This window comes from Diorhabda carinulata, chromosome 1 (genome assembly GCF_026250575.1).
Source record: "Diorhabda carinulata isolate Delta chromosome 1, icDioCari1.1, whole genome shotgun sequence".
Classification (NCBI taxonomy): domain Eukaryota; kingdom Metazoa; phylum Arthropoda; class Insecta; order Coleoptera; family Chrysomelidae; genus Diorhabda; species Diorhabda carinulata.
Window position 1 is genome coordinate 26,091,573 of NC_079460.1, and position 27,459 is coordinate 26,119,031.

The 27,459-nt window shown below is 30.5% G+C and overlaps 3 protein-coding genes across 3 annotated transcripts in view; all 3 read right to left on the minus strand.

The window, feature by feature from the left end:
• The window catches only part of LOC130901181 (uncharacterized), a 37,134-nt gene extending 36,875 nt beyond the window's left edge, over positions 1 to 259 (minus strand). The window contains exon 1 of the mRNA XM_057812475.1: positions 154 to 259. Within this exon, the coding sequence (XP_057668458.1) occupies positions 154 to 193 (40 nt within the window). The 5' untranslated portion in view covers positions 194 to 259. The remainder of the gene's footprint in view (positions 1 to 153) is intronic.
• Positions 260 to 1,894: 1,635 nt separating this feature from the next.
• LOC130901377 (uncharacterized) lies at positions 1,895 to 17,542 on the minus strand. Its single transcript, XM_057812783.1, has 11 exons — positions 17,355 to 17,542; positions 14,450 to 14,711; positions 14,077 to 14,245; positions 13,328 to 13,658; positions 6,989 to 7,441; positions 6,210 to 6,327; positions 5,826 to 5,971; positions 4,628 to 4,816; positions 3,483 to 3,635; positions 2,999 to 3,358; positions 1,895 to 2,283 (listed from the first exon to the last, which is right to left on the minus strand). The coding sequence occupies exons 2-11, from the start codon at positions 14,695 to 14,697 to the stop codon at positions 2,147 to 2,149; spliced, it is 2,304 nt and encodes a 767-aa protein (XP_057668766.1). The 5' UTR covers positions 14,698 to 14,711; positions 17,355 to 17,542; the 3' UTR covers positions 1,895 to 2,146.
• A 1,285-nt stretch (positions 17,543 to 18,827) lies between these two features.
• On the minus strand, positions 18,828 to 27,437 carry LOC130901452 (uncharacterized). Its single transcript, XM_057812901.1, has 2 exons — positions 27,312 to 27,437; positions 18,828 to 19,313 (listed from the first exon to the last, which is right to left on the minus strand). Exons 1-2 carry the CDS (start codon positions 27,367 to 27,369, stop codon positions 18,928 to 18,930), a joined length of 444 nt encoding a protein of 147 aa, XP_057668884.1. The 5' UTR covers positions 27,370 to 27,437; the 3' UTR covers positions 18,828 to 18,927.
• Positions 27,438 to 27,459: the final 22 nt, after the last annotated feature.

Below are 27,459 nucleotides of genomic sequence, written 5' to 3' on the forward strand. Positions count from 1 at the left end.
TACTATGTACTTATTATCTAAATATGCCAGTACAACATTATACCAAGATAAGCGCCAATAAATAATCAATTGCAATTATCATTCCATAACATCAACTTCAATATTATATTTGACACGGCTCTTAAATTAATAATTGAATTATATTTTACTTACGTTGCACTAAGATGATATTCAATAAAATATTAGCCTTCATTGTATATTATAATATTGAGATAGTTACAAATTGAAAGTATTATCAGCACTATTAGTAAGATCACCTGAATATAGATGTATATTTACTTAATAAGATAAGACTATAGATATACCTTTTTGGAACAAAGGATAATGTAACATGAAAACAAATATATAGATATAAATTTGATCAATGTGAGTAAGAAATTTACATTTCCAAGTTTGGATCCATTCTGTCAAAAGGGATATGTCAATAGTATAAATACACCAATTTGGTTGATGTTAACAAATAATCATACACTCACCTAAAAATATGTTAGTATTTTATCCATGTTAATATTTATCCAAATGGGATAATTTGGAAGTTAAGTATATATTTGAAGATTATATTACACTCATATAAAATCCTTGTTCTGGTTTACCATATGGGTGTCGGGGTGACTTATTATAATATTATAAACCTTTAGCTTAGTTCTTGTAAATGTTTAAACGTTATCGATAACATCAAATACAAATGTCTCATTTGAAGTAATTTTATAATTCCATTCCGAAGAAGGCACTATTGATTTTTAAGTTGAAGCCGAATTTGCAATGTATTTTTCCAAAAAAAGGGTTGCTAATTTATATCTAATGATTAACATTAAGAAATTTATATTACTGTTGGACTTGAAAACATATGATCCCAACGAATAGCTTTTATCCATTTCTCTTTGTGAATTTAAATCTACAGAATTAGTGAGAAAACATGATAGGAGTTCCACGTTAAGTAATTTTGTATATTCCTATATCTAATTTCATCATATATCAAGAAGAAACAATAAATATTTTTTGAACAAATAGATGAAATGATACTCGAATTACAATTTAGATAGAACTATGGAAACCATAGTTATATCTCTTTTAAAAATACTGGACATAATTTTTAAGAAGAAAACGACTGAAGACTATAGAACCAATATTGAAGAAAGACTTTAAACTTTAAATATATGAGCTGGAGCAGCAATATCAATTTAAAATTGCATTTCCCGCATAGAATCGAAGAATGGAACGTGGATTCAGAAGTTTCATGTGGATATTGTTGATTGGTTAAAATAGAGCGCGGTGGATACTATGCAGAAATGACTTATTTGCACCAATAAGGGGAATATATCTGCATAAATATACTTTTGTTATTGATTATTTCTCAAAAATTTTGTTATTAAATCAGTTTGCAATATTACTCCTTAAGATTTATAATGGTATATCACACCAAATTTATTAATAATTCAGGGACATTATTTAGAAGTAACTAAACTTGACAATGTTAAATAATTTCATTTATTATTTAACATTATTAACAAAGTAACTTCCAAAAAGGGAGTTTTTGAAGAAAAATGAGTCTTTCTATTTCCTGGTTTATTTTTTTATTGACGCCAAACAGTTAGTAGTAGTCATGATTATACAGTCATTATAAAGCCATTCGAAGCTTAGTAATTTCACTGAAAGAGCAAGTTTCTTCTATTTCTCCATTTAATCGATTCCTTAATGCAGTTAAAATTTGAAGTTTTGATCGCTTTCAATTATATTGACAGTGTGTCCACACAGCTTACAATCTTTCATATTTTGGAAGTACTGTTGTTTAATCCATTATTATCTATCAATTCAATGTACTGTGTTTATTGAATTTGAATAACTTCAAGTAGCGTTCTGAATTGGTGCAGACTAGTCAAATGAAAAACCAATAAGACATAAAAAATTTATTCTCCAAATACATTATTATAAATTATGTACAAAAAGTTGTGCTTAAATACTTTTATACTCTCTATGGAATAATACTGAACTCTTTTTTGAGATTAATAAAAAACCAAGGTATTCCATAATTTCTTTGAGGAAATATCCGAAAATAGCTGGAACAACGTATAATCTTGTTTGCATTTTTATGAAATTATCTACAAAATATTCAACAAAAATATATATTCATTAAAATGATAACGATCTAGACATGAATTTTCAAAACCAATAAAATGAAAATGATAGTAAGATTAGAATAAAGTGCTATTGCACTACTGGCACAACCCACGTTCTCTAATTTTATACTGTACTTGATATTATTCGGGAAACGACACCTCATATCTAGAACAAAAAATATTTATTTAATAATAAATAATATTATGTATGAAATAATAGTATTAATTACAGATATTTGCATTTTTATATCTAAATTAATCACGATGATCCCGTTATCGAATATAGATATTCACTGAAATTGATACAAGTAGACAAACAAGAACTATGCTTCAAGGTCTATACACTACTGACTTCTGCATGGAACTACCCTTCTTAATTATGAATTTCTAGTTAACAAGTAATGGTACACCCTTTGTTTTTGGAGAGATATATCGATATATCACCGGCTATTGGAAAAAAATTGTAAAGGTGTTTGCTCGTAAAGCAAAACTGCCTTTGGCTTTTACTTTCTGGAACATATGCATAAATCTACGATTAGTCATCTATGTGTTCTATTCATGTGTTCTTACAAATTCTTAAGTTTACTGTTTATAATTTTAGTCACCACTAACGGTTGTGGATGACTTTTTTAGTTCAATACTATTTAAGCGAACTACTTCTACGTAGGAATTTACTGTACCAGTGATATTCAGTTTAGTTAGAGATCATTGTACTATCAAAGTATAAAATACATAAATAATTATCCTTTTATAAACTTTCATCGAAATCAAATTTTAAAGAAAGAAAATTATGTCATTTAAAATAGCTCATTATTGGCAGTGAAACTTAATTCAAATAGAAACTTGTTTTATAGTGACAAATCTACTACTCCTATACTTACCATTGCATTGTATTTGTGATGTGTTTCCATAAACTGAGAAATAGATAGGTGAACATTCTTGTAAAGAGCTATCTTCACACCAATTTGTTATATCATAATCCTTAACACTTGATTTCAAACTTACACAATCTCCAGTTTGATTTGTTGGCCTACTTTCATCTCTTGACAAGCAGACAGTTATACTTCCTGTACTATCTGCAATAATTTTCAAATGTCTGTTCGCATCTCCTTTATAGAAATAATTGGGAGCAATTTTATAAAAATTGATTCCGTACAGGTCAACATAATCTGTTAAAGAAAATGTTGCATCGGAGCCACTCAAACTAGCGCCGCAGGACGGATTCACTATTGATCTTGGAACTAAAAGAAAAATATATATCTGAACAAAAATAAACTTTGTACATTTTACTTCATTATTATTTATCATTATAATATATAATAAAGCTTAATATTACACTATTTAATAAGATTTAAGTACTCTTACTCATTCTTATTGCATCAATAACGTTTTGTGCGGTGTTTTTCAAATCATTTTCGTTGGTTGAATCAGATAAAGCTATAAAATCTTTTGATGGATTAACCAACAACGATGAATAGTCTTCTGATGATCCCGATCCAAGAAGGATGATTGAGAGGTCTGTAAAAAAAATGAAGAAAACATATTTTAATTTTTTCTACTCTATCAAAGTTTGTAAGTATTTGATAGAGAGACCCTAGGTTACGCGAAAGAAATTCTACAGATTCCAATAGCGTGCATTTATTTTTCACATATTTAGATTACTACACTTTAAATTAGTACTGTTAGAATAATAGAATAATTGAATTATATTAATAAAATTCTTAATAAATTCACAAGACATTAATGAGTATTCTAGTCTGTTCAGCTGGAGAGTTTATAATTTAAATTTTAACATATCTGTTCATATTTTGATTATTACATGTTTGTGATCAATTTTGGAGCCCAAACTTAAAAACTTTTATTTTTCCTAGGTTTAAAGTTGATTACATGATAGCATGATTTCTCTTTCTCTTCGCCATATTCGATCCATATCACTTTCTTCTTTTTACCTATTGGCTTTCTTCATTGATGTGATGCCCGATTCCCTATTTTACTTCCCCAGAGATTTTATATCGAATGGTTCATAGATCATTACGCAAACTAAATAGGGATCCAAACTACTTTTCACTTTACCAATGAGTATTTGTGATAATTAGTCAATTCTCACGTCTTCGTTTAGTCTCTATAGTCGAGAATTTACGCACTTTGCCGTACCTTCATAAAACCTCTTCCCAAATCTCACCTATCATACTATATCACATTATATTGATGGAGATTTTAGACTCATTGAAGTTATACTTATATATCTGGCAATTAACGTGTTCTTTCTTTCTGTCCTCACCACGAACGATTTTTTTAACAAAATAACTGTGGAATGATGATCGTCACATTGGCTACAATATGGCATAAGTATACCTAATAAAAATACTCACCGACTTTTCAAGAATAACTTTTTTTTCAGACAACGTCTATATTGTTTTTGGAACTTATTGAAGTGGATTCTGAATGTGCATATAATATGAGTTTAAATAGGAGCATATATTCCGTTAAAATGTAAGTGTAATACCTACCCGGTAGAAACTGTCTAATTATTTCTTTTCTTTGTAACATAAGCAAGTTCTGAGCATCACTTGGCTTGGTACCTGGTATTAGGAGTGCTATGGTTGATTCTCCACCAGTATACGACTTGTTATTTAACTTGGATTTTACAGTAGATTCAATTACTTTATATACCTCTGCATAATCAAAATCCCCTGTAACTAAAAATGAGTGGTAGTAAATACAGTACTCAATGTAGCGTTCAAATTGCAAAACAAACTATTTCGTCCAACACAATTTGGCCGCTAAGCTTTACAAATCTTTTGTATTAATTAATAAAATTTTAATATATAGTAATATATAATATATAATAATAATAGATTTGTCAATGCAAGAACTGTCCAAAACATAAAAAAATATTTTATGTTATATTGATTTTGTAGCCTCTCCATTTAAAAACGTACATACTCTCGACACAATATATACTCAGTGACAAGTTAGAGTTACACCAGAGGGAATAATCTCTTGATCTTGATATTTTGGGAACATCACAACCATACTAAGAGAAAAAACTTTCATTAATCTTTTTTGTGAAGAGTCCGGTTTATGAAAGCCGAATAATACAGATATTGTCATTTATTCTGAGTCATCTACTTGTGTTAAGAGTAACAATAAGCGGCAAAGGCATAAAATTATCGGCATGTTACCGATATCATGCGTCAAGATAGATGCTTCAGACAAATAGTTCTCCGAGACCGTTTTGCTACTACGCGTCAAATACTTTGGAAATGGTGGTAAACCTGTTTACTATGGACCACTATCATCAACTTTGAGACATGGAGAAAACAGTAAGACACCGTCCTAGAGAGAGTTTATATTCGTTTCGCTGCTGTAAGGCATATACACAAAACTTGGAGTAATAGTTTGGGGGGCTATTTTTTATGATAATGATATCACTATTTTTCTGAAATGGAATGGGCGTTCTTTTCCAGCAAGAAGTATATGGGAGTGTCTGCCGAGTCGCCAAATAGAATTTTTTTATAAATAAATGTTAATGAAATTTTTTGTAAATATGCATTTCATTCTTGATGTAATGGTGTCAACTTCTTGTCAAAAGATATATAAATTACTTTTTCTGGGTTAACACTTCTAATGTCCGTAGTTACAGATCTCATTGTAATATAATATTAAGTGTATCAAAAAACAGTTTATGTAGTGTTGCAAACTTACTGTTCTCATGTATGGTCAAATTATACTGTTTATGGAAATCTAACAAGAATCTTGAAGAACTGTTGGTAATGTTCACTCCATTTGACCCACTAAATATTGTATATCTTGAACCAAATTTGTTTACATCAATATTGTCCAAAATATAGCTGGAACATATAATGATAGGAATTATATTATGTGTCATACGAAAATATTTGATTTGTAATTTTTATTTTCCTTCATCATCACAAAATAAAGTAGTTTTGATCAAAACTGATTTATCCTTCAGAACTTTAGTTGGTACATATATTCAAGAAACAATCAAGACTAATGATGGCCAGAGATTGCAATTGATCTTCTCATATTCATTTGAACGTCCAAAATATTAAGCGTGTTTATACTTACGATACAATTGGTTGAATGGTAACGTATTTGTAACTTCCATCGATGAAAATGAGGATATCGGTACTAACTCTTTCTACATCAGAATTTATCTGGGGACATGCCAGATCAACTATTTGAGCTGTAAATATTATATTAGTAACTAAGTGTTGTAATAATTACTTATTAACTGAATTTTTTCTAACACTAACAATCTATCATTCATTAGTCGCTCACCCATTACCATCAGCAGATAGGAAGATCAAGTCAAAAATTATATATAACGAATTAACACTCTTCAATTAATTCTAAAGTTTTCTCGTTATACCACATGCTTTCGAAAGAATAGATAAATATTAACCTGAGAAGATGGTGCTTTCTACTGTGAAGTAGATTAATGGCTCTGTCTTCTAAACAAGACTGTTTAAAATTCAAATCCAGACAATACCAAAGAATAACACGATCCATCGTTAAATTGTCGGACATTGGATACATATTGAATATTTTTTTAATAAAGAGAATAACCCTATTCCATTAATGAATATATTGTTTTATATCGCTGAAATTCACATGTCACTGTACCTATATTGTATAGCAAAACGTATTTTTCCAATTATAATCTCTTCACAATAAGAAGAGGAGGGTAACATATTTTTGGAATTATCATGTTTTATGTCTTATATGACGAATATTTTGTAATTGTACATTTTATTGTTATTGAGGAGACAAATTCACCTTGAATTCTACTTTGAGTAGAAAATAGTATTTTAATGATCATTATATAAAACTACAAAACTACTTACGAAGATAGCTTGTGAAATTATTTAAAGCAGCTTCCTTAAGTGTCTCATAACCAAGTGGTGTGACGCTACCCGGATATGGTCCAAATCGATCCAACGGTAATAATACGTTATATATCTCCTCCCCTAGTGTTTCTGAAGTTACTAATTCTGAATATAGAATATTTCTGTTGCAAGCTCTAAATGAAGAGTCAAAAATTCCCTTTTGTGATGGCGAATAGTACATATCAATAATTTGTGAGAGTTTAATGTCTACAAATGTTTTTTTGATGTCATCAATTTTCAAACCTAATAATAAACCATCCAAAGACCCTCTTATATCTTGATCAGATAACTCGATGTCATCATTTTTTTGAAGAAAAAAATATTTCGGATTGATAGTGCTATTCCAGCCTCCTTGTGCTCCAATTATTAATGGCGGCTGCATTTGTATTAGGCCAACATGCGCTAGGTCACCTGTTAAACATAAAATTATTATACAATATATTTATATATATATATATATATATATATATATATATATATATATATATATATATATATACATATATATATATATATATATATATATATATATATATATATATATATATGACATTTATAACATTATTAAAAACATAGTATTAGAATCGGTGTATTTACTTGGAAATTTCAATAAAACGATATTATACCAGGTAGATTGAAATATGCTAATTGATCAAATTATGGTAAAATTGACTAAGGTTTTTTATATCTTGTCTATCATTTAGATTTACTTGTTTTAATTAATTTCTTTGATTAATAATTTTTGATAATTCGTGTCTAGAGTTAAAATTTTTGTTTTTTTTTAAGTCAAATTCATGATGTTCATTTTTGTCGTGTTGATGTAGAGCAGTCGATATATTTTGGTGTATTTGTGACCATTTATTCTGTATATTGTGTAGTCATTCCTATATAATTTTTAGGACAATTCAGACATGGTATGGAATATATAATATTTGATTTCTTAGTGTCTTTAGCTTTGTTTTTTAGTGTAGTGAAAAGTGGTGATAATGTGTTGCGTGATCTATGACTTATATTGATGTTATGTTTCGATAAAATGTATTCCAATTTTTCTGATAGTTTGTATGTATAGGGGAGTGCTTTATATGTATCTTTTTCTTTACTTGAATATATTTGTGTAGTTGGATTTAGATTGTTGTAATTGTGTAATTTATATGAGCGTTGTCGGATGATTCTATTAATTTAATTTTCTGGATATTGATTATTCTCCAAAGTATTTTTGAGTTTTTTATTACTTCGCGGTGATATTCTGGAGAAGTTAATTTCAATGTTCTATCTGTTAATCCTATAACGACGCTGTTTTATTTGTGATTTGGGATGGCTTGAATTATAATTAAGATATCTTCCAGACCATGTTTCTATTGTATAATATTTTTATTTTATTATTGATTTTAATAAGTGTCATGTCTAAGAAATTCATTTTGTTGTTGTTTTCAATTTCTAAAATGAATTGGATACTTGGGTTAAATTTTTTAAAGTTATCAAGGAATGTATTGCATTTGTTACTAGGAATTACCGTTAAGCAGTTATCAACGTATCTTCTGAAAAACACTACATCAATATCTACTATCTACTACTACTATCAATATCTACTACTATCTACAATATCTACTATCACTACAAAATGTGATAGGAAATAAAAAAGCAATAATCCATAATGAAACTAACGACAACGGACAACGGTAACTAGCCCAAGTGGCAGAAATAATGAATATGACGTGTTTATCAACCAAGTTCGAACACCCTACAAAACATAAAGCAACTTTAAGACACTCAGGGAAAAACACCGAAACCCAAATAGACCATATCCTAGCAACAAATGGAATTTGCAGAAAAACAACGGATACAAGAACTTACAGAGGAGAACAAGCAAATACAAACCATTATCTAGTAATGGCAAAAATAAAAAATCTAGAACTAAGCAGATATTGTGAAACAAAGAAAAGTACAAAAAGATGGGATGCAGGAAAACTAAAAAAAGAAGAGCAGATATGGAAACAGAACAAAATCCCAGACGAGTTGAGCAAAGGCATAATCACACCAATATTAAAGAAAGGTAATAAAAAAATATGTGATAACTATAGAATAGAACCATCACCCTAGTAAATAACGCCTTAAAAAAGTAACAAATTTAATAAATAAAAGGTTGAATTAATTAGCAGAGAGAGAACTAGAGGATTATAAAAACGACTTTAGACCAGGAAGATCAACTATAGAAGCACTCCACACTATAGACCAAATGATAAAAAAGACAACGGAATATAGAAGAGAAATACATATAGTTTTTACTGACTTCAGAAGTTCTCTCGACTCAATAAAACGAGAGAAACTAACAGAGGAATTAAAAAGACAAGGATATCCAAAAAAATTGAGATCATTCATAGAAATAATACTAAATAAGAGTGACATTAAAGTGAGATTCCAAGGTACAAATCAGATAAAACGGACACAAATAAGGGCGTTATGCAGGAAAACCCAATGTCACCAACGCTATTCATTATAATTCTGGAAGCCATTGTGAGAAACGCAGAACTATAAAACAAGAACATTACAACAGATGCAATACAAATAGTAGCATACGCAGATGATGTAACGATGATAGCAAATGGGCAGAGAGAATAAAGAAAATCGATCAACAAATTAGATGAAGAAGCAAAAAATTACAAAATGGAAATATATGCAGAAAAAACGAAATATATTTATGAGAATAGGAGGAAAACCAGAACAGAGAGCAAACCAACTGAAAACTAACAAATACAACTTTGAAACAGTATCGACCTTTAACTATCCAGGAATTACGTTGAGACAAACGACCAGAGAGAGGATAAAGGACAGGATACAAAATAGGCTATAAAGCCTATGGAAGAAACAAAAACATAACCAAACTAAACAAAATAAAGATGTACGAAACCCTAATAAGTCCAATAATCACAGTAATAAACAAAAGAGAAGAAGAAGAACTTAAAAGAACCGAAAGAAGAATAATGAGAACTATGACAGGTCCAAAGATAACACAGGAAAGAGAAGAGCATAGAAAAACGAAAAAATAGAGAGAGAACTGGGGAAGGAGAATATAGTGAGATAAATAAAAGCACAAAGGCTCAACTGGGCCGGGCACATAATGAGAAGAAAACCAATTGAAATCATCAAAAGAATAACGCAATGGCCAAGGAGAAGAGGCAGGCCGAGAAAAACTTGGAGAAACGAAATAGAGGAGGGGGCATAAGAGCACTCAATATAAAAAACTGGAGAGCAAAATGCTGGAACTGAAAAGAATGGAAAATAATAACAAAAACAGCCAAAACAAACGATGAAGAAAGTAAAAATTAGAAAACCAGGAGTAATCCGCCTCAAAAAAAAGGATTTAAAGCGCCAAAAGCGATAGCCATAATCCACATAGGATTGGAAGGCTTGATGATGATGATGATCCAATTCACTTTAGAAATTGAAAAAAAACAACAAAATGAATTTCTTAGACATGACACTTATTAAAATCAATAATAAAATAAAAATATTATACAAAAGAAATATGGTCTGGAAGATATCTTAATTATAATTCAAGCCATCCCAAATCACAAATAAAACAGCGTCGTTATAGGAATAACAGATAGAACATTGAAATTAACTTCTCCAGAATATCATCGCGAAGTAATAAAAAACTCAAAAATACTTTGGAGAATAATCAATATCATCCGACAACGCACATATAAATTACACAATAAGAATAATCTAAATCCAACTACACAAATAAATTCAAATAAGGAAAAAGATACATATATTGCACTTCCCTATACAAACCAACTATCAGAAAAAGTGAAATACATTTTATCGAAACATAACATCAATATAAGTCATGGATCACACAACACATTATCACCACTTTTCACTACACTAAAAAACAAAGCTAAAGACACTAAGAAATCAAATATTATATATTCCATACCATGTCTGAATTGTCCTAAAAATTATATAGGAATGACTACACAATATCACAATATTTAGAGAACAGAATAAATGGTCACAAATACACCAAAAATTCATCTACTGCTCTACATAAACATGAAAAAAATGAACATCAATAATTTGATTTCAATAAAACAAAAATCTTAGCTCAAGACACGAACTACCAAAAATTATTAATCAAAGAAATGATGCACATCAAACAAGATAAATGTTCTGTAAATGACAGACAAGATATAAAAAACGTCAGCCAAATTTACCATAAATTTATCAATTAGTTCATTTCAATCTACCTGGTATAATATCATTTTATTGAAATTTCAAAGTAAATATAGCAGTGAATTTCTATTAGATGTACGTGTTTTTGGATATTTGAAGTTTTGAAGATGTCCATAGAGACGTTTTAGATGATTACCGCCTGGAATGCCAAAGTTAAAAACGGATAACAATATAAGTTAGGTATCTGTGTGATTGCTGAAACTGTAGCGAAAAATGAATTATAATAATGGCTTCTCCAAATCACTTCGTATTGTCATCAAAACGTTTCCAGTATAGTTAAATATCCCATGGTTAGATCATTTTTCTTATCACAGAATATTGCGCTGTTGCCAAAGGTAAAATCGATATTGGAAGAAATATAATTTGGGTCCTTTGAAGCTATGAAAAAGATTGCGCAGGTGACCTGAAGAAACTTACAAAAGACCAGCATAATATTGGCAATTTGAAAATAAAGAAGGGGTGTACGAGGGTTGTTACTTAAGTTTTGAGATTAACAAATAAAAACAAATATTCATAATATCCCATTATGAATGTTCTTCCCATTGTTTTTCTAAATATTCTCCATTAAGATCAACACACAATACACGAACCAATTTCCAATCCAATAGAGGTACCTCCAAAACATGTGATTTGAATGCATCAACCGCTTCTTCTGGTGTAGAAAAACGTTGACCTCGCAATTTATTTTTGATCTGTGGGAATAAGAAAAAATCATTGGGTGCAAAACGCGGTGGATGACCCATTAATTCGTACGAATGAGATCAAGAGCTCGCATTATTGGGGTGAGGAATGATTTGTTTTCTGCGATTTCCCTTTTCTGGAACAGTGCTGGCAAACAAATGCTGGTGTACTATTCATAATTGACCGTTCTACTCTACTCTAATGGAACAGTGACGAAAACTTATGCAGAACAAACAAACGATCCTTTGCTTCCAAATACTCCGTTCATGAACAACTTTTGTTGGATTTTTCTCCTCATAAAAGAACTATACAATCGATTGTTGTTTAATTATGCGATATCCAGCACGAAATCTTTTTGACAGCCAAATGTATGCGAGTGGAACTAATGTCCAAGTATGCCTTAATCTCACGTTATATCACATGATAATATCAATTCACGCACAGCATCGATGTTTTCTTGCACAACAGCTGATTTTGGACGACCCTCACGAAATTCATCCTGTAGCTAAGTGCGACCTCGATTGAATACGGAACACCAGCGCAGCTCATCAAAAGTAGAAGCGAGCTAATCGGCACATTGCTGTTGGTTCAATCTACGTCGAAATCATCGCACAAAAATGGTCGCGATTTAATATCAAGTTTTGACCAAGTTGAATGTTTCAAGTATCTGAAACAACTCATATATCACTATATATATAATCTTAGTACGTTCACGATTAAAAATATCAAACTTGGTGATGGCCATATCAGATTTGACTTATGCTCATCAGTGTTGGCATGTTAATCAAATCATTGACTTAGTGATCTGTCAACTTAAATTTAATTGTGATTACTGTTTGTAAAAATGGATACTACTACACCCACTGAGTTGTAGTACCGATCCAGGTTGGTTTGCGTCAGCGCATCATGGCCAGACGTATTCATCTAAGTTGTGAGGCGAGGTACCAAAGGTTCTTAGAAACTGAAAACATTTTACAGACGATTGGGAACAGCATTAACTGACATACTTCATAATATCTGTGGGGTGATTGTGATTGGACAAGAGCGACTTCACATTGCTTGGGTAAGTTTCTATAAAAATTTTATGATTCCTAAAACTGAGCAGCTCCAATTGATTTTATTTTTTAGTTAATAAAATGGAAAAATAAAAAAATTTAATTCTAAAAAATGTTCTTATGTAAAGTCATGTTATGTTATGAATAGGGTTAAAATTTATCGGTTATTGTAACCTAAACGAACGCATCGATTTTTATTTCGCGTGAGTGTTGAATAACAAGTGTTTTATTGAAATATATTTCTGACGCTTTGACATAATTTCCATTTTTATAAAAATATTAAGATTAAAATTTAAATTTTACTACAAATTAAAATTGTTTATACTTGTAAGTGTAGCCACGTATCTATTGTCTGCTTCTTTTTTCTCTTTATTCAGTCCAGCAGCCAATCCTTGTAGGACTTGACCAGCTTTAATTGTTCCATGATTAGTATAAATCACTCCAAGTTCTATGGGACATTCACTCATTTCTGCAGCGGTGGGATAAATGCTTTGGCGTAGTAATGTTTTTTCTACCATTTCTGAATCTACATCCTCTCGTTCCCCAATTTCTCTACGTATTCTCATTTGATAACGAGATGATCTGATACAAGTTTGTGATTCATCTCCTCTCACTGTTGTGTTCACTGTATTGGAGATCATATAATGAAAAGCGCACTGCAAAAATATCATTAATTTTAATAACGCACAGAAATCAATCTAATCCATAAATAACTTGTGCTCTCATTATGCTGTCATATATACTCATTCAGTTGAAGGTGGATCATTGCCTATTACGAGGAAAAGTTTGGATGCATATTATGTGTACTTTCCAAGTTACGATTGCCGATTTGAATAATTTATTAATATTAAGATATATTAAGTGTATACCTCGATATTTTTTGCACTTGATATGTAATGAGTCACCCTCAGCTGAAAATTGAAGAAGTCTAGTAAAAAATGTGAAAACATCCAAAAACTATATCCCTAATTCTATACTACTCTCACTTTCGAGTTATATGAACGTTTTTATTACCATCTTTATAATTATGATAAATGGAAACGAAATTATGCTATAAACCATATGATTACTTACAATATCCGACATATCGATATTTCCATACTTCAAAGTTAATTGAGAATTTGGTAGGAATTCATTAGCCACAAAAGTCCCTTTAATTGCTTCTTGTTCAGTTGGCGCGAAAGGAATAGCGATACTGTAATCCACAGCTCGCCCAGTAGCTGCAATCCCATTTTGTTTCAACCTAAAACAATTCACTGGGAATAAAGTATCGCGCTAGAGTAATTATCTATAATAATTAGAATACCTAAATTTGTTGGGCTGAAAACGAAAATATACAAATTTTTCCAATACTAATTCTATTAATATAGATAAGTGATGATGTTAAACCCATAAGAGATTAATCTCTTTCTTTTTTATCTCACAGTCATATATCAGAATTATTTACCTTTGAACTAATAATATGGAGAGATCTCTTACAGTTATGTCTGGATTCGCGTCTTCAATTCTTCTTAATATTTCCAGAAAAATGTTTAGGGTTGCAGGTGGTCTATTTTCAGCAATAATAATCCCGGGTAAAGCTGATGTGTTGTAACAACTGACCAGTTCTGGTTTCACACCGTTTAACTGACATTGTGTGAACTCAAAGAATTTCAATATTATGATTAGAGTAGTACTGAGTAATTGGAAATACATGATGAGGATAAGTACTGAAAAGAATTAAATCAGTATATATTGTTTCAATTCTGATAAATAGTATTTGATCAAAATATTTGAATTCTCTAGTTCTCCATTTAATATGGCAATCTAGCAATAAGAAACTCATTTATACTGATCAGACTACAATATCATTATACTAAAATTGACTAATCAATAAATGCTATCCCGTAGTAGGAAGCTATTCATGTTCTATTAGTGATAGTCACTACATACTTAAAACGCCTTTTGCGCTTACCAGCGTATAGGCGAATCTTTACTACTTAAGTATCTATCTTTTCGCAGCTCGTGTGACTATATCACACATAGTCATTGCACCGCCCCACTTTCTCATGTTCTGCAGCTATGGTGTTGTTTTCAATACGGATCTCTTTCATCTTCTAATTTTCTCATTAATGTTAGTATCTTATATTGATTGCCTTAGAGACTCAGAGAAGAGATCTTGCGATGTTTTATAGTTTTTAATAATTCAATACTGGCTTTTCTAAGCACTTATTTATTCGCGATACAATCCACCTATGGAATCATTAAGAACCGGCCGTGTGTCCACATATCTATGCGGTTTATTGATTTTAGTTTGAATAACAAGTTACTGTCCAATATATTATTATGGGTCAAATATAGAATTTCAACATATATTAAATCTCTTTTCGCTTATACCAAAACGTATAGGTATTTTACATGGGCATTTGATTTATTTTTATCTCAATTTTGCTTATATATGATTTTTAATTCTTACGTAACTAATGAGCTGATGATGAGGTAGTTTTATTCGAATGTAAATGTATCTTTTACAAAGATGCCAATTTGTATGCCAATATTAATAATATATGTTTGTTTAACGCTATCAAAAGCCATATGATTATCAATAGAGACAATGAAAACGTCTGTTCCTTTGATCCCAACATATCCATAGTCTCTCATGGACACATGTGCTTTTCAATTGAAACTATGTGTTGTAGTTGCGCTCCTTACTTATCCTATATATTTTCTTGAGGGTAGTTTTCAAAAAACTATGGAAAAATATTTGAAAAACTCATTAAAAAATGCTTTCCTAAAGTTATCGATTGTTCGATCTTAATCTTAAAGAACACACTCTATCCTTGTCATAATAGTAGAAGAAATCATACAAAAGTGAATTTCAATTTAATTGATATTACAAACGTGCAAAAATCGAACTATATCTCCTAAGTAACCAGTAACTAAGCACTGTCTTTATCCCTAATATAAAATGTGTATACTGCGTTTGGTGTGGAAAGCGAATTAATCTGATGAGAATGTCTATGATGAATTCGACATTGGAAGTTAATTGCATTTTTTATTGTAATTTCCGCAACTCTTATTAATCATTTATTATAAATAAGCCATTGATCATCATGAGCTATTTTTAGGATCTGAATAAATTGGAAAAAATTTCAACCAAACAATGAGTAGTTACTCTATTATTGTGATTCTCTTTTCAAGAAACTTTCAAGTAATAGTTTTCACTTCAATCAACATTATTCTATATTTGATTTTTCATTAAAAAGTTTCCTCTATCGGCTTGACATATAAGAAACAAAAAATATTTTTGTTATATTCTTAAGAAGACTCCAAATATAAAATATATCATAATTAAAGAGGAAAAGTGTATCTATACACTGCTTATTTTTATTAGTACAGTATGCACAACATTTTTATTACGTTACACAATTAGATCGCAAGTTCATTGCAATTAAAAATACAAGATGATATGTTTCGTGAAAGCTGTACAATCGTACTTCAGTTTTACTTCTGAACATATAACCCAGAATACACCTAACATTCAAGAAATCAAGCCAGATAAAAGATACATCGATCAATATCCATATAAGAATTTTTGCATGTATACATACCTCTACAGAGTCATACTACCATAAGATTCAAGTACATTCCATTAAACAGTGGTAATGAAAGTTTTTATAAAAATCACAGATAACAGAGTAATTTTTTTTCGAATGGCGAATAAGAATAACGTAGACGAAGTGAAAATAACAATAACTCTGTCAGTCGAAGATGACAAGTTGTACTATTAAGACTAAAAAGGGTTATACCTAGTGTTCTTCTTGAAACCGTGAAAACAATCTATGCAACATTCACTTAAAACCAATGATGAAGTGAATATAAACTCAATCTCAAAAAGTATGAGTCTATTATGCAATCTCCCTCGCAAAACGTGAAGTCAAATCTGTTAATTATCACATTTTGGGCTGATACAAAAATTTTGAATACAAAAAATTACCAAATAGTCTGATTGAATTGAATCTGATCGAAATTTCAATTAAGTATTAAGAAGTCAAGTAATAACGAAACTAGTGATAATGACGATGATGAGAGACACAGAATCAAAATTAATAACAAAACATGTATATAATTTTTTTTCATAACCGTATGAAAAACTACAATTAGATAAATGACAAACAAACAATATCTATGTTACTGTTATCTCCTCGTACTGCTTCTATTTCCTATTTCGTAAATTAGGCGTGACTAGAATAATGGAATCCGAATGTATTCTCAATTGTTTCAAATACATCATACATAATATATTCAAATAAAATAAACATAAATTAAACTTGAAATAATTAATGAAAATAAAGAAATAAATGTCCACATACCTTTTATATACACTCCCTTTGAATTTCACTTTTTCACTGTACCTGCATCAACTGATAAGCGAGATATTTTTGTAACAAGTAACCACTATCTATTCTGATATTAGGATAAACAAACAGGTGAATTATTTTCAATATTAGTCATAGGTGTTGGTAGAAATATCTAACTGATACAGTAGATAATATATGATAGATAATATTTTATATGGTCTCAATATATAAATGTTGAATGATAAAATTCTCAGAAAATTGTCATGTCATTTCAATATTATAACAGGCACCGCATTTAGTATTTGATAAAAATTTTCGTTTAATAATATTGATTCAATAATTAATTTTCATATTTGCCAAATAAAAAAGGACTCTGAAGATCATGACTAATCATGAAATTGCTGGTTATGTTATCTGTACTATAATAAGTCATGCTTGTAGACAGAAGATGAAGGAAAACCAACTAGTCAACCGAGGCATACTACTGTCGCAATGTTTGGGCTAGTGCAGAACGAGGCAATACTGAGATGCAGAATAACGTAATATCGTATTCAAGGGTAGATTATAATTCGCATGAAAGCGGAAAATGTCTAGCCCCAACAATGTGGACAGCAACGTGATATTGGATTTACTATTGAAAGGTTTGTACACAGAGCAGTAGGTGTAATGATTTGGAGGGTAGTATGATAGACAGGTGACTGTCCATATTGCACGACCCTTACAGACTCTGGCTCAATTAATCCCTGAAGTTGTTTGGAACAAGTTACTACAAACTGCCAAAAATCCGTTTTTTTTTTCGTCCGTATTTTTTAATATCCTATACCGGTGCAATCACGGTAATCAATACCATTTTACCTTTTTGGAACCAAGGTCAGTGAAATTGCATCCCTGGAATTAATCAACATTATTTATTTGAGCATCGAACAGCAGGCCTGAGTTACCTTTGCTTTCCACCTAGTACAGTTTTAACCCGGTTATGTCTATCGGTGATAATAGGCATTTTATAGGACCGTCTGCAGCTTGAACTCAAAATTAAGGGTATAAGACCAGTTTTTACAATTGACCTATACCTAGCAAAAATATGTCTATTTAACAGTGTGGCATATCTCCTCTCCCTCCAAATTATGTATCTGTATATCACTGGAAAATCATTTGCTATTATTGAATAAATATTGAATGTGCTTCCATGAGTTGAAGCACGTATTATTTAAAAGATGAAGTGTAGGTCATATTCCTAAATTGAGTTTAAATTAGGATTCTGCCTTGTTTAGCTTGTTTGTCGAATTTCATCAGTCTCAAAGTTTATACTCTATTTTATCGCCATTTCTTGATTAAACGACTCAAGAAAAAAGGGTTTCTTCTAGTCTATAGAAACGTATAGACTGTAATGTAACCTTTCAGCCTATTATGTCGTTATTATAATTATTTAATAATCCGTAAATTTCAGAAAAGAAAATTTAAAGAAATAGAGTAATACCCTTAGAATTAATGTATATTGTATATTTCAATTTAAAGTCTTTACAAATATTTCATATATGTACATATAATGATTAATAAATATAAACTGATTATTTTTTCACAATATCTATAATCTATGAATTCTCTGGATATTACTCTGAAGTTTGTCGTTTTTGTTTAATTCTTTCTGCAAAATGTTAATCTGATTATCTGCATCTTGATCATCAGCGATTGAATCAAAATCTGACTCCAATGAGAATTTGTCAATCTCGGAAAACTTTATATTTTCTGGAAGTTTGTCTTTGATTGATACTCTGGCACCATTCGGCTTTCCGTCTAAGGACCTCCCAAAAGTTATTTTATTATTTTTTTGCGCGTAGAAATTGAATGCTTCCGCAAGATCGTGACTAATTTCGTCGAGAGGTGTGTCACCTGGTCTTATATAAACCGGAATTCGACCAGGATTCTCTAAAATTAACTGTTTGGATGTCTGGACGATTGTTGGTTTACTCTCTGAAAAATTTAATAATATTTGATAAACTGATTATTACACAAGAAAATATGGTACATATCCATATTTATTGATTTTCTTGAGTCAATTTCATAATTACATTTTATATCACGTGTACAAGGTATATTTCCAAGTATATTTAATTGCGAAGTTTCATATTATATAACATGCTTCAAAGTTTAATTACTACCAATAATTAATACATGACACTGGCTAAGAAAATTGAGGTATTCGATAAAGATCTGATATTGAAAAAGGATAATGTATGACAGTATGGTAAATATCGAGATGAATATTTTTGAGTTTTTTCATGAACATTTTTTTACTAAAAAAAGGTTTGTATAATTGTATTTGTATGAATTTTCGTACCATAAAAAACGTACAGAAGTAATAGAACTTCCACTTACTCATAAACCAGTCGTTATAGTATGTTATATAATTGTTATCAGTAACAACAAATATTTCCCATTTCCTGTACTATTCTATGAGTTTTCGAGTCATTCAGCATAAATCGTCATGATCCTGTGTTATCACTCTTTGAAGTTCGGCTAATCAAAGCGTGTGTATTGTAGTATTATCACTGAGAGGTATCCCTCTGCATTTTCACTTTCAGATTTTGAGTGCCTGCTACAAGTAGATCGTGAATAAAATTGGCGAGAGGCAACACCCTTGTTTTAAACCTGTAGTGAATGTAAGCCATTAAGTTAAAATCCCGGTTTGCTTTAGTTTTTGTGATATTATTTTTGTATGTTCGTTAGACAGCTTTTGTTGTTGTGTGTTCCAGCTTTGTCCGCAGCTTGCTAAGAGGTACACTGTCATATGCATTCTGCAAATCTCCATATAATAAATGGATTTCTTATCCTATTGCAGTTTTTTTTTCGATCATTTATGTAACACAATATAGGTCAACTGTAGATCTGCCGGACCTGAAACCAGCCAGTTCTCCTACCACGACTTCTTATAATATTCTATTTCGATTTAGGTTTACATTACTTTTCCGTACTGTACTGTACTGATCACAGCAATACCTCTTTAGTTTTCGCATTGCTATCTGCTACCATTCTTGTGGATTATTGACATTATGAAGATTTTCCATTCAGACTGGATGCCGATGGAGATGCCGAAAATTTCGGAAAAAAGCCAAAAAATAGGACGGTGTACAGTTATAAGACAAAGAAAACTGGAGGAAAGCTGAAATAATGATAAGTATCATGAAATAAATGAGTGAAGAGTTAAACAAATTCGTTGCGACATCAAGAAATCACGGGAGAGACAAAAAATGAAGAAATTGAGGAACTAAAAATAAAACAACAAAAGCTAGAGGGAGGAAATGAAAAAATGAAAAAAGCAATGATGGACTTGGATAACAGGTTGGAGGGGGCTCAGTATGAAAAAATAAAAAAGAGCGAGGTATTACAAGGATTACAAATAAACAAAGAAATTAAAAACCCTATGAAAAATTTTTTGAAAAAAGAAATTGCAAGTCAAGACAGTAGTAGAAAGTGTTATAAAGCTGGTAAAATCAACCTGCTCAGTGCAATTAGCTTATGAAGAGGAGAAGAGTAATGCAGAATGAAAAAAGTTGAGACTATTAACCGATAAAAAGCTTTACATCCAAGATAATCTATCTCAAAAGGACAGGCAGATAAAAAAACAAATAAGAATTAGAGCAAATGAGGAGAGATATAAGGGATATGTAAAAATCTGGTAGAAGAAAAAGAAGAAGAAAATTGGAGATGCAAAAAGGAAATCGAGAAGCTGGAAAAACAAAATACAGGCACAAATTCGCTCACACAAAAATTAGCAAAGATAACATTTACACACATTTACACCCCAATAATTGGAAAGTACAGTAAACAGAATGAGAGTAGTAAAAGATTGATTAACTTTTCAGCAGAGATGAGACTTGTTGCTGTTAACACCAAATTCGACTACAAAGATATTCATAAAGGATTGTGGCTAAACCCAAACGGACAGGATTGTAACCAAATAGGTACTTGGCTGATTCAAAGTCAGTTCATGAAAAAGGTAAACAATGTACATAAGTATCGAGGAACAGAGCGGACAGTGATCATTCTTTAATAATAGCGAAAAAATCAAACAAAAACTACAAACAAAGAGAGAAGAAACAATACCAATAAAAATTTTCGAATGAAGAAATTTAGAGAAAATAAAACAATGAAAATAAGATACGCAGAAGGAATTAGAAAAACACTAACTCAAATAGAGAACCTTAATATGAACAATGAATTGAAACACATGGAGGAAACCATAAGGAAAGCGGCAAATAAAATAATACAAAAGAAAGCAAAAAAGAAAAAGAGGGAAGAAAGAGATTAAGATAAGAAACAGTACCAAGAGCAGCGAAAAATAGCAAAAAAGTTATGCAGAGCAAAAAAGAGACAGGATAAAATACATTAAAGATAGATTTGTAAATGAGGAGATGAAGAAATGGAATTTGGAAATAATAGAAGAACGAGGTATCAAAAAACAATTTTCATTAGAAGGAAATCAGTTAACATAATAACAGATAAAGACGAAATTCTGGAAAGGTGGAAGGAGTACTTTTAAGAAATTTTAAATACAGAATATAAAGAAGAAACAAATGAAATCGCAATTTGAACGTCACAAATTCGCAACAAAACGAAACAAAAATACCAGCACCAACCAAGGAAGAAGTAGCAGAAATAATAAAAAGCCAAGAAAATGGCAAATGCCCTGGAAAAAACGAAATTTATTCGGAATTTTTAAATATGGATGTGGCGCTGTAAAATAGCAAAAAAGTTATGCAGAGCAAAAAAGAGACAGGATAAAATACATTAAAGATAGATTTGTAAATGAGGAGATGAAGAAATGGAATTTGGAAATAATAGAAGAACGAGGTATCAAAAAACAATTTTCATTAGAAGGAAATCAGTTAACATAATAACAGATAAAGACGAAATTCTGGAAAGGTGGAAGGAGTACTTTTAAGAAATTTTAAATACAGAATATAAAGAAGAAACAAATGAAATCGCAATTTGAACGTCACAAATTCGCAACAAAACGAAACAAAAATACCAGCACCAACCAAGGAAGAAGTAGCAGAAATAATAAAAAGCCAAGAAAATGGCAAATGCCCTGGAAAAAACGAAATTTATTCGGAATTTTTAAATATGGATGTGGCGCTGTAACAATATACGAAAAAAGGTAAAAAATAATCGGAAAATATAAGAATATTGAGAAACTCTGCTAGGAGAATATCAGTGCGGATTTTAAATTGGAAGATCATTAACAAACCATATATTCACTCTTAAGCATTCTTAAGTAGACTTGATATTCGACTTCCAAAAAGCATACATCAGATACAGTTAAAAGAAAAATATTTACCAAATAATGAGAGACCTGAAATATATATAAAGGGTGATTCATTAAGAATGTCCAATCTCTGAACTGTAGATTCTAGACCTCAAAATATGATGATTCTGCGCAACAGGCCTCATGCAAATATTGCTAGTTTCCGAGATCCGTGTTCAAAGTTTAAATTTAAATTTTGATTTTCGCAATAATTTTTTATGTTTTCACAATTTCTCTTTGAAAATTGGCAATTTTACGTTTTTTGGCATGAGGAATCATAATTTGCACTCTAATTTAACATTGCTAATAGAGGGCGCTAGTTACACTTGTTTGTGTTAATTAAATCAAAGTAAACTTTTTTTGGGTTAAACTTACAACTAAAATAATAAAAAATATTAAAAAGCGTTAAATTCTACAAAAAAAAAGTTACTCTTCTTTGATTCGTGTAACTCAATCGGTTATCGAGTTATTTGCTTCTAAAAAGGTCAATAAATTTTAAATTTTTCATAAAAAACTTTTATTATTCCTTAAATATGTAACAATAACTAATTTATAAACAAAAATAAAAAACTGTACCGAAATCTTTACAACCGCTTAGGTGAAATGGGGTCTTTACGCTCTAAAACTGAGCACGGTGATACAAAAAAAATCACTGCCGATGAAGAAGATGAAATTTTAATTTTTGTTAGAAGAGAAGCGTCTACAATTTGCCCATTTTTTGCAAGATAAACAAAATGTTAACCCAAATTTTCTGGATACAATTCTTTTTACTGATAAGGCAACATTTACCAGACGAGGAATATTTAATTATAAAAATAATCATTTGTGGGATTCTGAAAATCCACATACTATGAGGGAAACACATTTTCAGCACGAGTTTAAGGTTAACATTTGGTGTGGTGTAATATGTGGGTATTTAATAGGTCCTTTTGAACTGCCAACCAATTTAAATGGACCTCTTTATTTAGATTTTCTTCAAGAACATTTACACGAATTACTAGAGGATATACCTTTCGCTTTAAAACAATATATGTGGTTTTTGCACAACGGAGCCCCACCACATTATTCTTTACAAATTTATTCTTTAACTTTTTAGAAGCAAATAACTCGATAACCGTTTGAGTTACACGAATCAAAGAAAAGTAACACTTTTTGATATTTTTTATTATTTTAGTTGTAAGTTTAGCCCAAAAAAAGTATACTTTGATTTAATTAACACAAACAAGTGTAACTAGCGCCCTTAAATTCAAAATTTTAATTTAAATTTTAAACACCCCTCGGTAACTAGCAATATTTGCTTTAGGCATTAGCAGAATCTCATATTTTGAGGTCTAGAATCTACAGTTCAGAGATTGGACATTCTTAATGAATCACCCAGTATATATATATACATATATATGTATATATATATATATATGTATATATATATATATATATATATATATATATATATATATATATATATATATATATATATATAAAACAGGGAGGACCTCTATCTACTACCTTGTTCAACATAATACTGAAAAGGATATGACGTCATAATCTTAGGAACTGGTGAAAAAAAATTGAAAAAGACGTGCAGGACTTTTATATTAGTGCATAAGTAGCGAATCTAAGAGTAAATGAGGTGAAATCCAGGTTCGTCAAAAATGACGCATTCCAAAACGCGTGAAACAAAGAGAAATCTTAGAATAGAATAACGTGCACAAAAAATAATTGAACTCTAGGAAGTCAAGAATTACGTCTACCTTAGAATACTTATCAAAGATAGTGACGATGAAAAAGAAAACATAGAAGGAAGGAAACAGTTAGGAAGAATAACCAGGATACTAATATCCAAGAACATATTCCAAAAATGTAAGCTACATCTATTTCAGTCATTAGACCGACAATCCTTCATACAATTAAAATGTGGATACTAGATAAAACGGAGAAAAACAAATTATATGGGAAAGGAATTTACTAAATAAAAAAATGATAGAAAAAATGATAGAATCGTAAACCACAGAAAAATGACTAATATGAATATGGTATTGACGCGTAAAAAAGGAAGACCCGGAAAGAGATGGTATGCGGAGGTGCAAGAAGATCTAAGCCTGCATTATAGAGTAATGGTAAGAATCTATCAAATTACTGAATTACTAGAATAAAACTAGATGCTAACTATTAATAATGTAATTAATATTATTATGGTTCATTTACTACCAACATTAATACTAATGGTGAAGTTCTAGCCATCTTTCAGAAACGTACAAATTGATTCGTACTTTGAATATAAACGATATATTGTCCTTGCAAGGAAAAAATACACTTAAAAAAGGCTGCATAACTTAGAAAATATGATTAGCACAGTTTATTGACAATAATCAGTAGGTACAAGACCAATATTTGATATAAGAAAAGTCAAAAATGCTGTTCTTAACTTTTCTTGATTTACTTCATAACGTAAAAGCTTATTAATATATTGTAATAATGAATATAATCATCAATAGACTATCATCTTTAAAGTATGAAACATGTTATTTGGATTGGTGAACTAATTACTTTGAAGCATAAAGTGATCAATACTATGATTAATTCCCATTCACAATATACGATAAACATCTGACTGCAGTATGACTAAAGCGTTTACATTTTTGTTTAAATTTGAACAATATTGTTATCGTGATTCAAAATATTACTGCTTATTGTTACGAACCAGAATAATTAGAATGATATAAATGCTATGAACGTAATGATTTATAAGAATCAATACTGCAAATGAACATTTTGTAATATAATTTTTCATACATTCACTGATATAATTTTTCACACGTTCACTAATGAAAAAAATATATTAGCAAGATTTGTATAATTTTTGTTGTGCCAATTTTATCTATCTTTCATGTCTTCGATTATTATCCAATGACGAATCTATCAGGAACATTCAGAGGTTTTCATGTCAATATCATTCCGCAAGTTTGAGTATAATTTGCGTATAAATTAGTATTAAGCTGATTTGGTTAGTCTAACAATGTAGAGACTACAAACACAAACCTATTGTAGTATCTCACATCTGCTCATCTTTAAAATTTCTTTATACAGGAGCAATTTAGTTACTTATATTTTCATTTGAAAATGTTGTATTTGATAATATGATCGGTTAGTGTCCTAAATTTTAATTTTGTAATGAAGATTCTGTCTTCATTTTTATAGTAATCTACAGAGCTTTGCCGTATCAAACCCCTATTAGAGTACAAAAGCGCTGATTTTTTTTATTGAAATATTCAATTTTTTACAACGATTGTTAGTATCAGGTCTGTGTTTGTTCCGCTATCATGATTATTTTCGAATAATACGATTACTCTTCGAATGTGAATGTGAATGTTATCGAAAAACGTTACTTTTTGCTTCACTGATACGAATACCATGAAGGGTTGGATAAATATCAAATAAATATATGTAACTTATTAATCGATTTATCGCACTCTCAACTGTATGGCCGATCTGAATGCTACCTTTGGGAGAGTACGGAGGCGAGTCTCTTTAATCCTGGCAATTTCGGAAATATCCATTTCTCTATTCTACTTTAAACGCATAAAAAATATATCCGATTAATAATCGAATATATAGTAAACGCCTTTTTCACCCGACCCAATCACCTTCTTAAAATGCTCTTGTCTTGTGAGCAGTCAAACCTCAGTTGCTGCCAATATAAAAGCCTATATATTCTAACAATCTTAACGACCTGCAAGCTCTATACGTGATTCGTACTGTTAAATCAAGCAACAACAAAACATTGTGTTCACCCCTTACACTACTAGACCTAGCCCCTTTTAAACACAAGAAAAAACTTCTCCCACCGATCTTGCAAATTTTCTGTGTTTTCCCTGTCACATGCAAACTCGTTCATCCGTCAAACAACCGAGGACAGCCACAGCAATATTCGCCCTTCCGCCTAGTCAATACACCCAACAGCGCTTTGATTCATCAAGCAATTTTGTTTTGTTGTTTTATTCTTTCTTCAAACTCCTAAATGTTATTCCTCGCTCGATAAGTAGTGAATATATACACTAAGCGAGCGCTACACCAAAAGAAACTATCCCAACTAAAACAAAACATACCTCATATAAAAATTTCCCTATTCACCCCAAAAACAAGTCAAAACGAACTTTTCTCTCTCATTCAATCCCATAATCTTTTAGTTCTGTAGCCTTTTTGTAAATCACAAAACTCTCAATTTAGGGTCCATATATTGTGATCAATATCTGAAGTTTGGGGGTACTTATGTTACCATCAAAGACATTAGTTAGTAATTGGAATCTATCGAACACCCAGTGAAAATAGAATTTTAGTATTAATCAATAGATTATACTTTTTTTGATAATTTTAAGGTAAGTTATCAATAAGGACCCCAATACTCATATTCATACTGTTGCTAAAATCTCTTTTACTTAGAAATAAGGACTTTTATATCTAAAATTTAAGTCACAAATCTGCATAACAATATGATAAATAATTGATTCTGCAAATTAAACGAAATTTTAATTTCAACCCCAATAAAAATTGAAATATCTATCGTACCTCATCATTCCCTTTTTATGTAATATATTTTAACAAACACACAAGTTACTTTTATGAAAATAAATATTTTCTAGGTTAGTTCTAGAAAAAGTACACACCGGTAATTTTGGTAAAGATGAGGGAGATGGAGAATAACGCCAACATCCGAGTGAACATCTTAAAATCTTTGGCTGAGTAAATTTCAATAGACCACCAACACTGTGAGAATCACCGAATGACTGGCCATTGACTCTCGGAGAACCTTAT